The 15,635-nt window shown below is 54.7% G+C and overlaps 1 protein-coding gene across 1 annotated transcript; it reads right to left on the bottom strand.

Annotated features, from left to right (window-relative positions):
- Positions 1-263: 263 nt before the first annotated feature.
- On the bottom strand, positions 264-12,747 carry UBXN6 (UBX domain protein 6). Its single transcript, XM_068980773.1, has 10 exons — positions 12,646-12,747; positions 9,543-9,706; positions 8,899-8,963; positions 7,775-7,903; positions 4,517-4,614; positions 2,625-2,700; positions 1,843-1,927; positions 1,413-1,763; positions 1,044-1,192; positions 264-554 (listed from the first exon to the last, which is right to left on the bottom strand). The coding sequence occupies exons 1-10, from the start codon at positions 12,726-12,728 to the stop codon at positions 429-431; spliced, it is 1,326 nt and encodes a 441-aa protein (XP_068836874.1). The 5' UTR covers positions 12,729-12,747; the 3' UTR covers positions 264-428.
- Positions 12,748-15,635: the final 2,888 nt, after the last annotated feature.

The raw sequence follows: 15,635 nt of genomic DNA, 5'->3' as shown, positions 1-15,635 counted from the left end.
CAGGAGTCACAGCCAGCCTTGCTCACTGGTGGTTCCACAGCTGCTGACCCTGCCTCCCACGGCTTGAACTCCACCGGGAAACTAGTCAACATCCTGTTTATTCAGGTTTATAACTTTACAGAACTTGTGCTGACAGGCCCAGGCCTCCCTTGGCCAGTTACCCAGGAGCACACAGGATCCTGGCCGGGGCTGCAGGCTGCTCTGCCTGGAAGGCGCCCACGGCTTCTGTTAAACAGATTACTAGTGATGCCCTCTCCTGGCGGTGGTCATGGCTGTGTGCCCGGCCAGCCAGCGCCCACTTCATGCCCGCAGTGCCCCATGGGCAGGGCGAGTGGTTCTGGAGGAGGTAGGGGGACCGGGATGGGAAAACGTGGAGGACAGCACGAGGCAGACCCACGGTGGGGCTGAGCCAACCCTGCTTTATTTCACTAGAGCTTCTCAATGGCCGACAGGAGCTCGGGTTTCAGGATAGACGTGTCTGGCTGGGTGCCTGCAGCCCTGATGTCCTCAAGCACAGCTGCGTCCCACGAGAAGGTCAGGAGGGCAGAGGGCACCTGCAGCAGGGTAAGAGGCGCAGAGCTCCAGCTTCACATTCAAATCTCCCCTCTGGAGCCCGGGCCACACTCGCCCAGGGTTGCTCCCCACGGGTGATAGCGCCGCTGTGCCCTCAAGGGCTCATCAGATGACTGCCCCGTGGCCTGGCTGAAGCCCACCCAGCCCGGGGCAGCAGTTGGCACTTCTTCTCCAGGCCTCCTTCCCAGTCTCCCTGAATCAGGGTCTGACCACAATCCGGCCCCCTCCATCCTCTCAAGGAATTCCTGCATTTTGAATGCCGCCTTGTCTCTGCTTTGCAGAGGACTCTCAACACAGTTGGCACATTTCCATTTTACAGACAGAAGTTACTCAAGGCCACACCACAAGTGGGATGGTGGGTCTTAACCCAGAGACACCTCCCCAGTACCATCCCATCCCCTCTTGGGGGCTTGTGCTGATTTAACAAGAGCCCAGAGAGTCGGGCTAACCTGCGGGGAGCCGTCACTCACCAGCCCACATTCGTTGAAGGCCAGGTTCTCATCTTCCGACAGCTTCTGTCCGCCTGAGGCCAGCAGCTCAAAGGGCAGCCAGTCGTTCTGCAAGGCCTCCCGGACAAACCCATACAGCACTGCCACCCGTTCCCGGGCGTAGAAGGTCCCTAGGGGTGGGACAGTCGAGTGGCGCTGGAGCTCGCGGGAGCCCCTCTGCACTAGCCGGCCGCGAGCCCTCAGCCTCCTCCCCGGGGACGAGCGCAGCCCAGAGAGGCCACGCGGGCGCCCAGCACGCACCCTGCACCCTGCAGCTGTCGGGGACGCGCACGCACACCTCCCCGGGGACGAACGCAGCCCGGGGGTACCGCACAGGTGCCCAGAACGCACCCTGCAGCAGGCAGCCATCGGGGAGGCGCACGCGCAGCAGCGTGTACGTGTACTTGCGCATCTCCCGCTGCTCCTCCCGCTCACGCATGGCCTTGGTCCGTAGCACGCTCAGCCGCTCCACAGCCTCCGACCGCAGCCGCTGCTCCCGCTTGATCTCCTCGGCCGTGAGGTTGAAGAAGTCCGCGGGCAGGTCGAACTGCGAGGCCAGGGGCGAGGGCCGGAAGACACGGCGCTGGCGGGCCAGAGTGGCGCGCACAGGCTCGGCGCTCAGCAGCTGCTCCTTGTGGCGCTCCAGACTCTGAGGCTGGGCCAGAGCGGCCTCGCTCAGCACATAGAACTCCTCGGGGCCCTCTGGAACATGTAGAAACGTCACTGCCTAGTCAGGGAGACCCCCTCACTGGACCCTCCCGCCCCAACTCTGGGCTCTTACCCTGGTCAGGGATTGGAAGCAGCACCTTCTGGAAGCCGATGGCCTCAAAAAACTCGTGGGTCCCTTCCAGGCAGTGAATGCGCTCCTGAGAGCGGAGGCAGAGGTCACATGGGACCCTTGGGGCCTCCCTGTGCCCCACAAGACTGCCCACCCTGGCCCTCCCAGCCCAGAGTCCCTGGTCTCAGTGTAGCTGCTGTCCCTGGACAGGCTGAACCCCTGAAGCCGTCTGAGGGGCTGAGCTCACAGAGGGCCCAGGACTGCGAAAGGTCAACACCAGGGTGAAGGAGGCTGAAGAGCCAAAGGACAACGTGAGGAAGGAGTGCCAAAGGTGGGGGAGGCCAGCTGCGTGATGCTGGACTCAGGTGGGGGCCACCAGAAGCAAGTGGGGCCCTGCCGGCCACAGGGGCAGGCACCACGGGCCAGGGTGGTGGGCCACGTTCTCCACAGATGCCAGAAGCCTGCCTTTGTGTGGAAAACCTCCCCAGTGCTGATGTTTTCTCAACTAACTCAAAGAGAACTCACACTACACTGTGGGTGGTGGGCAGGGCAGAGGGTGTATGGTGCTCAGAGAGCCCACCCTCCCACCCACTACCTCAGCCCGCCTGGACTGCTCCCCACCACGCCCCCGTCACCCGCCCGCCAAGCAGGGGCCCTTCTGCAGCCAGCTTCAGCCCCCATCCCAGTCTGTCTGCAAGCCAGCTGCTCCCTGTGATGGGTAGGGTCCTGGGGGGCCTCATGGGCCCAGTCACACCAGGCCAAGTCCCTCTGCCAGCAGCCCTCACCTGGAACACCTTGTTCTGCACCTTGATCTTTCGGTACTTCTCCTCCTCTGGGTGCAGGTGGATATTGTCCAGGTACCTAGGGTGGACAGGGGCCGACAGCTCAGAGCCACGCCACCTCATTAAGGGTGACCCCAAGCAAGGTGCCATCATACCTGGATACCCCACAGAGCCCAACCCCTGGCACACCAGGCCTCCCCTTCGGTCCTGCCTTCCCAGGGCACCAATGACCCACCACGGTGGGTGAAGCGGGGGAGGGCCAGAGTAACGGCCTCTGGAGCTGATGGGTCCCTGGAGGTCCCCCAGCTTGGGGGGCTCCTGAGCAGCACAAACTGCTAGGCACCCCCACCCAGACCTGCTCAACAAGAGGAACAGGGTGACCCTGCCTCTTCACTCTCTTCTGATGATCCCAATAGGAAGCCAGGGTTGGGAACCCCTGATGCAAGGTCTGTCTAGTCAAAGCTATGGTTTATCCAGTAGTCATGTATGGATGTGAGAGTTGGATTATAAAGAAAGCTAAGAGAAATGCTGGACTGGAAGAAACACAAGCTGGAATCAAGATTGCCGGGAGAAAGATCAATAACCTCAGATATGCAGATGACACCACCCTTATGGCAGAAAGTGAAGAGGAGCTAAAAAGCCTCTTGATGAAAGTGAAAGAGGAGAGTGAAAAAGTTGGCTTAAAGCTCAACATTCAGAAAACGAAGATCATGGCATCCGATCCCATCACTTCATGGGAAATAGATGGGGAAACAGTGTCAGACTTTATTTTTGGGGGCTCCAAAATCACTGCAGATGGTTGACTGCAGCCATGAAATTAAAAGACGCTTACTCCTTGGAAGAAAAGTTATGACCAACCTAGATAGCATATTCAAAAGCAGGGACATTACTTTGCCAACTAAGATCCGTCTAGTCAAGGCTATGGTTTTTCCTGTGGTCATGTATGGATGTGAGAATTGGACTGTGAAGAAGGCTGAGTGCCGAAGAATTGATGCTTTTGAACTGTGGTGTTGGAGAAGACTCTTGAGAGTCCCTTGGACTGCAAGGAGATCCAACCAGTCCATTCTGAAGGAGATCAACCCTGGGATTTCTTTGGAGGGAATGATGCTGAAGCTGAAACTCCAGTACTTTGGCCACCTGATGCGAAGAGTTGACTCATTGGAAAAAACTCTGATGCTGGGAGGGATTGGGGGCAGTAGAAGAAGGGGACAACCAAGGATGGGATGGCTGGATGGCATCACGGACTCGATGGAGGTGAGTCTGAGTGAACTCCGGGAGATGGTGATGGACAGGGAGGCCTGGCGTGCTGCAATTCATGGGGTCGCAGAGTCGGACACAACTGAGCGACTGAACTGAACTGAACTAAAGTCCCAAAGAACTGATCCTTTTGAAGTGTGGTGTTGGAGAAGACTTTTGAGAGTCCCTTGGATTGCAAGGAGATCCAACCCGTCCATCCTAAAGGAAATCAGTCCTGAATATTCATTGGAAGGACTGATGCTGAAGCTAAACTCCAATACTTTGGCCACCTGATACAAAGAACTAACTCAGTAGAAAAGACCCTGATGCTGAGAAAGATTGAAGGCAGGAGGAGAAGGGGATGACAGAGGATGAGATGGTTGGATGGCATCACTGACTCAATAGATGTGAGTTTGAGTAAGCTCTGGGAGTTGCTGATGGACTGGGAAGCCTGGTGTGCTACAGTCCATGGGGTTGCAGAGTTGGAAACGACTGAGCGACTGAACTGAACTGATGCAGTAAACCTCTTCATTTTAAAGACTGATAAATGGCCCCAGAGAGGCCAGACCCCTTCCCTGAGGGCCCAGGGAGAGGGCTATGCTCCCTACAGGCTTCCTCAGCAGGAGTTGGCACCTGGTGGGAGAGGGCTGCCCACTCACTTGGCGATGGTGTCCACGCCCAGCTTCACCCGGTCCCGGTCTTTGTTGAACGTGTGGATCTTCATGATGGAGGCAGCCACTGGGTCAGTGGAGAAGTGCTGGGGGAGTGAAGAAAGCAGTGGGTCAGGAAGCACCCTCCCGGGAGCCTGGGGGCCACACTGGCTGCGTGGCCGGCTCTCAGCACGCACTGGCAGCATGTCTGGAACCCGCCAGCCACTGCAGACGCACTGCCTCTCCTAATCCCCCAGCCCTGCAAGGGACGTTCTAGAAACAGACTGAAGTGGCAGAAACAGAATGCAAAAAAGGTCTGTGACCTGAGGCTGCCCAGTGCACAGCCAGGGAGGCAAAACAGTGGAGACGCCACTGACTCGTCCCCCTGCCTTGGGGGTGGCACCTGCCTCCCTGGGGATTGGAGGGGCCATGTTTGATCCCTCAGCTGGCCTAGCCTCTGGGTGACCCCAGGGACCCTGCAAACAGCATCCCAGTAGGGAGAGACCGAGAATGGGTCACTGAGGAGAGGAGCAAGGTCAGGCAGCAAGTGTGTTCGCACTCTGGACAGCTAGGCACACGGCCTCACCATGGGGTCTTGTTTTTCTGCAGCCCCAGAAAGTCAGCAGTTACATGGCCAGTGGGGCTGGTACCTATGGCAGCCCCAAACACATCTGCTCTGCCTGAACAGTGGTGGGGGTGAACAGTGGGGTCACTAGAGGTGATGGATCAGAGCAGAGACCACCTGGCCACTCAGATCTACCTATGCACCCCCACAGAAGCCCAGCCAGAGCTCCTGGAAGGCAGTGTGGAGCCTCTGCCTGCTCCGGCCCGCCTCTCTGAACTACAGTGGGGGTCAGCCTTCAGCAGTCATGTATGTGTCACTTGACGTCTGATGTGAACTGGGTCAACTCTCCTGGGGACTTCAAATCTGGACCCCGTTCAGTCTGCCAGTTAAGTTACCAGCATAAGACAAAAAGGCTCAGACGGGCCAAGAAAGTGGGTCTGCAAAGAAGCAGCTGTGAGATGGGGGCAGCGGGGCGTCCTCAGGATATGGCTGAGCCAGGCTGATGGCCCCTACACCAGCCGCCTTGGGACAAGCACACCCACCCCCAGGAAAGAGCTGCAGCTCTCAGTGCTGTTCTCAGAAGTATCCAGGCAGCCCGCAGCCTCATTTAAATTAGGACCAGGGCATGTGAACAGACAAGGGACACAGGAACACAACATCCATGTAGGTGTTCATGTTGTGATGGGGGTGGACTTCACAGTGGCCAGAGACAGGTATTTCAACAAATAAGGACTGGGGAAAACTGGGTAACTATCTGGGGAAAAAATAAAACACACACAACACTGTAAATTAACTATACTCCAATAAAAATTTTTTGAAAATGAAAATAACCCTAGCTGCATGCATCGTATTCTACACAGGGATAATTTCTAGTTGGAGCAAACCTTTAAACATTAAAAAGCAAAACAGAATAGCACTAGAAAAACCACAGAAGAACTGTTTTAATTCTTTAGTGGGGAAGGCTTTTCTAAGTATGCCACAAAACCTGGAAGCCATAAATTAAAATCGATGCATTGAATTATATAGAAAAAATTTCTGCATGGCTATGTGACCACAAGCAGAATATAAAAATAAGCTGGAGAAAAAAAAAAAAAAAAACACCTGGCGTAAAATATCCCCAGATCATAGACAAAAACCTCATTTTGCTAATATGTAAAGAATGCCTACAAATCAATAATAAAAAAAATACCCATTACAGAAATGCTCAAAAGATGCATCCTCATATGAAACACAGACAACCTAACCCTAAAAAGGGAGACGCAAACTAAAAACTGCTGAGACGTTGTTTTTACCTATCAATCTGGGTAGAGACAATGAACATTTGGTCACCCACAGTGACAGTCAGGGGACAGGGCAAATGGGAACCTTCTCCCACAATGCTGGGGAAAGAGTGAATCTGGACAAACTATGGAGGATCACCTGGTGACAACTATCCAAAGCCTGATGCAGATGTTCTTTGTTCCAGCAACTCAGCTTCTGGAATGGAACCTGAAGTGCTGTACAGACCAGGTTTTCAGCATCAATACTGTCCTCTCTAGTGAAACACTGGAAACTTCCTACATGCTCATCAACACAGTGCTGGTTAGTCAAGGGACAATTTACAGGAGTCACCGTGCAGTCACTATGGAGAAAGCAGACTTTCAAACTGCTCAGAAAAAAATGGAGGGACTTCCATGATGGTCCAGTGGTGAAGACTCTGTGCTTCCAATGCAAAGTGTGTGGGTTCCATCCCTAGCAGGGGAACTAAGATCCCACATGCGGTGTGGCAAAAAAAAAAAAAACCCAGAGGGGGTGACAGAGCAAATGAGGTAAAAACGTTAAACAACTGGCAGATTTGGGTAAGGTGGGGAGAATGACACAGGTATTTGTAATTTGATCCCTGGAACCTGGGAGAATGTAGGTTACGGGGCAGGGGTGGATTGCACAGATGGAGTTAAGGCTGATGATTAGCGGACCTTAAGATAAGGAGATTAACTGGGATTAGCAGGTGAACCCAATAAGAGGGGGAAGAGAGAGAAAGAAGCAGAGAGCGGGCAGCTGGGAAAGGCCTGGTCTGGCTCAGCTGGCCGTGAAGGAGGAGAAGGAACAGCACACAAACAGCCTGAATCCCCAGGGCTCCCAGAAGGCACACAGCCCTGTGGCCATCTTGACTGTAGCCCACTTGTAACTTCCACAACTGTGAGGGCAGAGATGTGCTGTCTGGAAGCACTGCATTTGTAATATTTGTAATAATCTGTTGGAACAGTAATAGGTCACTCCCGCCCTAGGTGAAGAAGATTCAGGTGTTCTTTCTGTTCTTGTAGTTTTTCTTTAGATTTGGAATTATTTCCAAATACAGAATTTTAAGGGAAAAAAAATAATATGGAAGTTCTTCCTGCACTGATAAATGTTGCAGTTCCATTTCAGATGTGAATGGCAGATTGATTTTTATGTAAAACAAAAATGCAGCCCATGTAGGAGATACAGATGCCTCGGTAGTTTGTATTTGGAGCATCTCTGAAAACAGATATAACATGCTCAAAGCTGGTGCCCTGGGGAGGGTGGAGGTGGCTTTCTCCACCTACCCTCCCGGACTGTGAATTCTGTCCCATAGGTGAGGGAGGTTAGCGCAGAGCCGGAGCACACCCGGGTGGTGATGCTGCAGGGGCTGCCGGGCCTTCCAGACGTCCGGGGGCGGCTCAGGCACAGGGGCAGGCACTCACCATGAGAATGGCCTCTCTGATGCGGGCGTCCCGCTGGTCCTTCCTTAGGATGGCCCCTGTGAGAGGGCAGGTGAAGTACACTCCGGGCACCGCCAGGTGGGTCGAGCCTTCCTCTTTGGGCTCTGGCACCTGGGAAGATGGGGGAAGGTGTCTGAGCCTGGACTGTGGACAAAAGCCACCCTGAGTACCACAGTCCTGAGAGCGTGGCCCTGGGAGCCAGGCAGCCTCCTGTGGAACACTGTGGCCCAGAGCCCAAGTCCCTCGGAGCTCATCTTCGGGGCTGTAAGATGTCCTCGAGGGACCAACTCAGAATTCAACAAGGTAAGGAACAGAGAGCATCCCTGGACACAGAGCAAGTGCTCAACCGAAGGCTCCTGCTCTCCCTGACTGAGGAGTGAGGAATGGGCTTTGGAAAGGGAGTCAGGGGGTCAACGGTGCCCTGGGTGAGTTCCGGACTTGTTCTGCAACTCAATTCCTAGGTCATCTTCAAGGTTCCTTCCTTTCTAAAACTCAGTCAGGCCTCACGGGTGGTGCTGATCAGAACACCCCTTCCGCCAAGCTCTCCATTAAGGCCTGCCTCCTCCAGGAATGCCTCACAGATTACACCAGTCTTTGTGTGCCCCACCACCAAGGAAAGCAGCAGAGGGCAGTGCTAAGGGAAAGGGCTTTGGAGTCAGACAGCCTGGGAATTCCAGTCCTGCCCCTGCTGGTTTCGAGGTGCAAACTGAGGACACTGGGCTCTCTGAACCTCAGTTTTCTCTTCTGAAAAATGAGAACTATAACAGCTCCACCCTGTGTGCGGCTACAGGGGAGTGACTGAATGGACGTGCAGCCCCTCCCCCAGCACTTGGGTTTGGTTTCATTATGCGCCACGCGTGCAGGTCCCAGATGACACCACCCTCCACCACGGGGTTCCCTAACCTGCCTCAGTACCTTGAGGCCAGAGGTGACCTCGATCCACCCTGACAGCTGCATCTCCTTCTCATCCCCAGCAGCAGATGCTTATAGCTCAGGACTGGGCACCAATCAGACCACAGCAGGAAAGAGCCCAAGCAGGCTCTCCAGGTCCCCCTCCCCAGGCCCCACTTTGGGGGTCCCCACTGCTGCTGCCACAGTGTCCTTACCGTGTCGCTCCCTGGGGCCTCTGGGTTCCCACTGACTGTTGCTTCAGCTCGGAGTTCCTTTCTCACTGTGGGGAGAGGCAGGGAGACGGAGAACAGGCCGGTGTGTGGAGTGAGCCTGTACGCCCCGTCCAGGCCTGAATCCTCACATGGGTCACACTCTAGTCCTTCCAGCTCGAGGTGCTCCCGGCCCCCACACCTCTCCATGCCCCCAGGCTCAGGCTGCACCAGACCATGCCCTCCTCCTGCTCCAAGTCCTGGTTCTGTCTCCTTCCACCATCCCAGACATCCCTGCCCCAGGTCACGGACAGACCCCTCCTCAGCCTTTTCACTAGCACTTCCCCTTTGTGGTAAAAGTGTTAGTTGCTCAGTCATGTATGATTCTGTGAGACCCCATGGATGGTAGCCTGCCAGGCTCCTCTGTCGGTGGAATTCTCCAGGCAAGAATACTGGAGTGGAGTGCCATTTCCTTCTCCAGGAGATCTTCCTCACAACTGTGATTTAAACCTCCTCCTACCTCAAAGTGTGGGAGCCCGAAGGCTCCAGGACCCGTGAGAAGCAGAGGATCGCCCAGAGGACAGTGGAGATAGGCCTGCTCCACCTGCCCCATGTCCCCCCACCATGGCTGGAGGACAGTCGAGGCTCACCCTGGTTCCGGATGGAGTCCTGAGATGTGGGGCCCCGTGCCCGGGGCTGCTTCTGCTCCAGCCGGGCCAGGGCCGCCGCTGCCGCCATCTGTGCCTCATTGGTGGGTCCCTGGCGGGGCTGCCGGACTGGTGGCTGGCTGGGCCTCTCTTTGGGGGCCTTCTCCCTGAGGAGACGCAAGGGGATGGTGAGGTGACATGGGGTTGGCAGGAGAGTTTCTGTCCCCTCCTCCTCCTGTCCCAGCAGACACAGCCGTGCCTCTTCCCTGGGGGCCACCAGACAGTGGTTCTAACGCTGACAGAGGAGCCCCTGGAGGCAGATGGTGGTTCTGTTCCCTGCTTGGCCCTTCTGGGCAAATCCTGCCCTGGTCTGGGCCTCGGAGTCATCACCTGTCAGGCAGCGGGAGAGCACACCCACCGTGTGCCCCCTTCCCCATGGGAGAGTCTCCACCCCTGTTGTCTACAAGGGTAAGACCCATCCAGACTTCGTCTACTGAGCACCACCTGTGTGCCAGGTAGACAGCATGCCAGGAGCTAAGGCTCATCATGTCTGCTCCTCAGGGAAATGTTCCTCCCTGCGAGGGCTCCAGCCACTCTCTCACAAGCCCCAGAGGCTCATGGAAGCTGGGGCAGTATGCCAGGCTGCACACAGGCCCTGTGTGAGGCAGGCTACAGAGATTTGGTTTGATATTGCCTCCACCCTGGGAAGCAGGGTGATTGCCCTGTAAGATGGGCACCCTCCAGCCCTGACCCAGCCAGGAAATGACCTGGCCTCCTTCTCATTCCAGCAGAGTCCTGCCTCCCACCCAGGTCTGACCCTGCCTTGCTCTCCTTCCCTCAGGACTCTCCCTTTGGGAGCTGGAATCATCTATGCTGTATCTCAAGAGGGAGCCAAGAATCTGCACTGATGGCCTTGCTGCACATCCCCCCCCCCCCCCGGTCCCCCTCTCTGCTCAGACACCCAGGGCAGCCCTCTTTTCTGATCCCTGATCCTCTTGCCCACCCTGTCCACAGCTGAAAGTTTCAGGCTGAAGAACAGACAAGTCACGTATGGATAGCTCTGCCCAAGCCCCACCATTCCATAAAAGCACCATTTTCCAAACCGTTCACTCCCCCCTCCTCCCTTCATGGCTCATCCTGGCAGCCAGAGGGGTTCTTCTAAAACCCAGTCACTCCTCTGCATACACAGCCCCCTCACCCCAAGAACGACAAAACCCTGTTGCAAACACAGGCCCTGCACGAGCTGCCCCTTTCCCTCATTTGCTCCCATCTCTGCTCTGCTGCTCTTCCACCACAGGACCTTCACACTCTGCTTTCTGGGGGAGTATTCCTCCTGGGATGGACAGGGGCTACTTCAACAGTGCATGCATGTGTATGGTATGGGTTGATTTCCACACGGCTAAATCTGAGCTCAAACTTCCCCTTCTTAGAGAGACATTCTCAGACCACCTAACAGTCCCCAGCATCACTGGCAATCTCAACCTTGTTTTTTTCCCTTCATGGCCAACCTTCCGTCATTTATGTACTGGCTTACTTGTCCACCTCCCCTCACACGAAGGGGAGTCCTGAGAGGGCAGGGATTCTCATGCCACGGCAGTTAGCTGTACACACACCCTGAGTCTCCAGGCTGGCTCCAGGCACATCACAGAAGCCCAAATTTCCACATGACTTCCCTCCCCTCTCCTTCCAGGCTTCCAGTCTGACAAAACCATCAGCCCTCACCTCCTTCCAGTCCCAGCTCCCACCTCCACTCACTACTTGATGGACAAATGATTGGACTCCCCTGTTTGGCCCACGACTGTCCCTGGGCCCCTTTAAAGGGGTCCTCCTCCACCCCCTTACCCCCAGGCTCCCGGGACCTGCACTTTCCTGACTCACAGATCTGGCCCTCATGGGCCTCCTTCACCGCACTCAGTGATCCCTTCCCAAGAACCCCAGGGAACCCCCAAGCCTCATGACAGATGCCTGGATGTCCTTACCATGCACCCACTCTCCCTCACCCACCCCACTGCCTCAGCATTCCCTCACCAACCCTTACTGCCAGCCACCCAGTCTCTCCTCCCAGCCCCCACCTCTTCACAGTCCCTTCCATTATGCCTCACAGATCCCCCCCCGCAGGCTGACAGCTTTCTTAAGTCACCCCCCATCCTAAACCCCCTCGGGCCCCCAAGCCCTCTCTGTAGCTCCCTGTAGGAATCCCAGCTCCTTCTAGACTCCTTCTGCTCATCCCTCCCCACAGTGGAGCCTTCTCAGCCCATCCACCTTGCCTCTCCAGCTCATCACTACCTTCTGCTCAGCACTGGCCCCTCACACTTCCCCACGGAGTCTGCAGTGTGGCCCCAGGCCCCTCTCTTCAAGTTCTCCCCAGTCAAGTTACAGAGGCCTGGAAGTGCAGGCCACCTTCCCTCCCCTCCCAGGTCTCCCTCCGGAGCCTTCAGGCCACTCAGCGATCACCCACGAGGAGGACCCCCATCTCCTTCTAGTCGGAGTCCCCCAGGTCCTCACCTCCACCCACCTGCCTCTCTTCTCCCGGACCTTCTACAGCCCCTCACAACGCCACTCACCTCCCCCTCCCCCCCGCAGTTCACCCGCACCTCCCAAGCCTGACCACACCTCCAACAACGCCTAAGCCCTCCGGATCCTCACCTCCCGTCCACCCTCCTGCCCCACAACCAAGGCCCAGTTCTCTATCGCCACGGAGCTTAAGCTTCACGACTTTTTGCGACCCCAGCTCTTCTTGTTTCTCCAGGATCAGTCCCCAACCTCTGATCACCGAGATGCCCTCAGATCTTAGGCGATGACTTTTCAGGGGCCGTTCTCCGCATCCCTAGCCTCTCCCTTACGGCCCGCCCTAACCGACCAGGGTCTCTTAACCGACCCCTCAGTTCCTGCAGCCCCGCCCCCTCGAGCCTAGCTCCCTCTGCCCCGCCCCCAGAGGCCTCCCCTCCCCCTACTCCCACCCCTCCCTCGTGCCCCGCCCCCGGAGGTGTCCCCCACGTTCTCTCAGCTACCCCTCCACGCCCCTCGCCTTCCCTAGACTTCCCGCGCCCCACCCCACCCGCCCATCCCCGTCCCCGGGTCTCAAGCTTCAACGCCTGTCACGCACCCCGCCGACTCCGTGAGCTTCTGACCCGGTCCCGCGCTCTTGAACTTGATGTCGGCCTTGATCTCTTGGAAGAATTTCTTCATAGTGGCGGGGGGCCCGGCGGCTGGGGGCCGCGCGGGGGGGGGGGGGGTAGGGGGGGCGCAGGGCCCAGTACGGGAGGGGCTGGCAGGAGCCAACAACCGGAAAAAAAATACGCCGCCGCCGGAAGTCCCGCCTTCGCGAGGGCAGTCCACGTGACAATCGACGCAGCGTGCCTCTCTAGATCTCTGCGTCTTGCTGGCCCAAAGTGACCACTCTGCACTCTCGGGGCGCGTCTCGGTGGTTCGTCGGGATTCTGTTGCCAGGGGCAACGACGGTGCTTCCAGAGGGAGGTGGTGCTTCCAGGAGGTTGTGCTTGAGCGCCTTCCACTGCGTTCCCCAAGGAGAGACAAGAGGGAGAGGGACAGGCCGAGGACCCCGCGGAGAAAGCGCTAGCCCTGTCCTTTTACTTACTCAAGAACCTTCCCTGACTACCCAGCGGTCACGTGAAAAAGTCCCAGCTCTGTGTGGGGGCAAAGTCCCCACGACCCAGCTACGTGGTCAGCGCCAATAGTCCTCAACAAACACAATGTGCGAAAAAATGAAGAGGATGGGTCGCACAGAGCTAGGGCTTGGGGACCCCCGATGGCGGAACACCGAGGGGTTTAACTTAAAGAGATCGGAGATTATCCTCAGAGTGCTGACGGAGTTCAACGAAGTGCAGCCCAAACTTTAGCCTTCCTGAACTTTATTTTCCTAGCTATGAAATGAGTATACGAATAGCACCGGCTTCATAGAGGTCGTGAGGACGATGCTGCAATTCGAAATCTCTGAATAAATCGCGGACGTTATCATGATTTTGTTATTGTTCAGTCGCCAAGTCGTGTCCGACTCTTTGCTACCCCATGGACTGCAGATTTACTTCTTTAAGAACAATTCTTGAGAGTCCGTTCTGTACCAGCAGTGAAGAAAACAAAATCACTTGCCTCAAAGAACTCGTGATCTTTTTGATTGGAGGAGAGCCAGAAAATAAAAAATCTATGGTGGAGTGGATGGTGTTAGTGGTATGGAGAAAAATTAAGCGGGGAAACAGGATTGAGGGGATGGGAGGGTGGACGCAGTTTGTAACATCAAATAAGAATCCGACACAGGAAAAGAGCTTGCTTGAGATCACCAGGGAAATTTGATTGGATCCAAGTGTTAGATGATATAAAGGAGCTATTGTTGATTTTGTTAAGAATGGTAATGACATTGTATTGATGTTTAAAAATAAATTTTTTTTCACCTAGAGATATTTTCTGAGGTATTTGTGGGTGAAATAACATCTCAGATAGGTTTTCGTTTTTATTAAAATTTTTTATATGAACCATTTTTATCAGATATTTTTTAAAATACTCCAGAAAACGGACTTCCCTGTCAGTCCAATGGTTAAGACTTTGCCTTCCCATTCAGGGGCTGCAGGTTCAATCTCTGGTCGGGGTGCTAAGATAAAACATGTGCTGTGCTGAATTGGTCAATTGTGTCATATTTTTTGTGGCGCAGTGGATTGTAGCCCACCAGGCTCCTACTCCAGGAGATCTTCCTGACCTAGGGATAGAGTCTGCATCTCTTGCATTCCCCTCATTGGCAGGCAGGTTCTTTACCACTAGCACCACCTGGGAAGCCCCAGATCCCACATGCTTTGGGGCCAGAAAACCAAAACATAAAAGCAGAAACAATATTGTAACAAATTCAGTAAAGACTTTAAAATAGTCTACATGGAAGAAAATCTTTAAAAAAAGTAAATAATAAAGTACTCTGGCAAGGTTTCCCTTTTGGTTCAGTGGTAAAGAATCTGCCTGCCAATGCAGGAAACTGGTTTGATCCCTGGCCTGCGAAGATCCCACATGCCTCAGGGCAACTAAGCCCATGCGCCACAACGGCTAAACCTGAACTCTAGAGCTGGGAACCGCAACTACTGAGCCCACGTGCCCTAGAGCTGTGCTCCACAGCAAGAGGAGCCACCATAATGAGAAGCCCCCGCGCTACAGCTAGAGTGGCCGCTGCTAGTCACAACTAGAGAAAAGCCTGTGCAGAAACGAAGAATGAGCACAGCCAAAATAAATAAATAAAATTATTTTTAAAAAATACTCTTATGTTGGTTGCTCAGTTGTATCTGACTCTTTGTGACCCCATGGACTATAGCCCACCAGGCTTCTCTGTCCATGGGATTTTTCAGGCAAGAATACTGGAGTGGGTTGCCATTCCGTTCTCCAGGGGATCTTCCCAACCCAGGAATTGAACCCAGGGCTCCTGCACTGTAGGCAGATTCTTTACCATATAAGCCACCAGGGAAGCCCCCCACCCCAAATACCCTAGCAAAAAAAAAAAGATACACATGCATGTGTGCACACATTTAGGTTGGAATTCTCATGGCTGCATTTTCTCTGTGTGATTGAGTGCAAGAGCAGTTATGCCCAGAACATTTACTGAGCATCTGCTGTGTATCAGGCCAGCACAGTCACAACAGAGAATAAGACTGATGGGATCCTGCCCTCAAGGGGCTCACAGTCAATTAGGGATACAACTATTAAATAAGCATATAGTGACAGATAGTGACAACTCCTGTGAAAGAAAATAAAGTAGGGGAAGCGAATCAAGAATGATGGGAGGGACTTCTCTAGTACTCCAGTGGTTAAGAACCTACCTTGCAATGTAGGGGACCTGGGTTCCATCCTTGGTCAGGGATCTAAGATCTCACATGTAACAGGGCAACTACGCGCATGAGCTGCCACTACTAAGCCCAAGCCCAGCAGCTGCAGAGTCCATGTGCTACAATGAAAGATCCTGCATGATGCAATGAAGATGGCTTGCCATAACTAAGACCCCATGCAGCCAAATAAGTAAATACATATTTAAAAAAAAAAACAGAGCAATTGGAATTCTCTTTCAGATAGGCTAGTAAGGTCTGACATTTGAATAGAAATGTCTGA

Source organism: Capricornis sumatraensis, chromosome 9, assembly GCF_032405125.1.
Source record: "Capricornis sumatraensis isolate serow.1 chromosome 9, serow.2, whole genome shotgun sequence".
Lineage (NCBI taxonomy): Eukaryota > Metazoa > Chordata > Mammalia > Artiodactyla > Bovidae > Capricornis > Capricornis sumatraensis.
The sequence above is the reverse complement of the archived record's forward strand: the minus strand, read 5'-3'. Positions and strand labels throughout refer to the sequence as shown.

Bases quoted from the DNA above. Each gene is read 5' to 3' on its own strand.
- UBXN6 (XM_068980773.1), bottom strand. From the start codon at position 12,728: ATGAAGAAATTCTTCCAAGAGATCAAGGCCGACATCAAGTTCAAGAGC. The intron at 8,964-9,542 runs GTGAGCCTCGAC...CTCTCCCCACAG, and splicing joins GGACTCCATCCGGAACCAGG to TGAGAAAGGAACTCCGAGCT. The intron at 7,904-8,898 runs GTAAGGACACTG...CCATCTTCCCAG, and splicing joins AGGCCCCAGGGAGCGACACG to GTGCCAGAGCCCAAAGAGGA.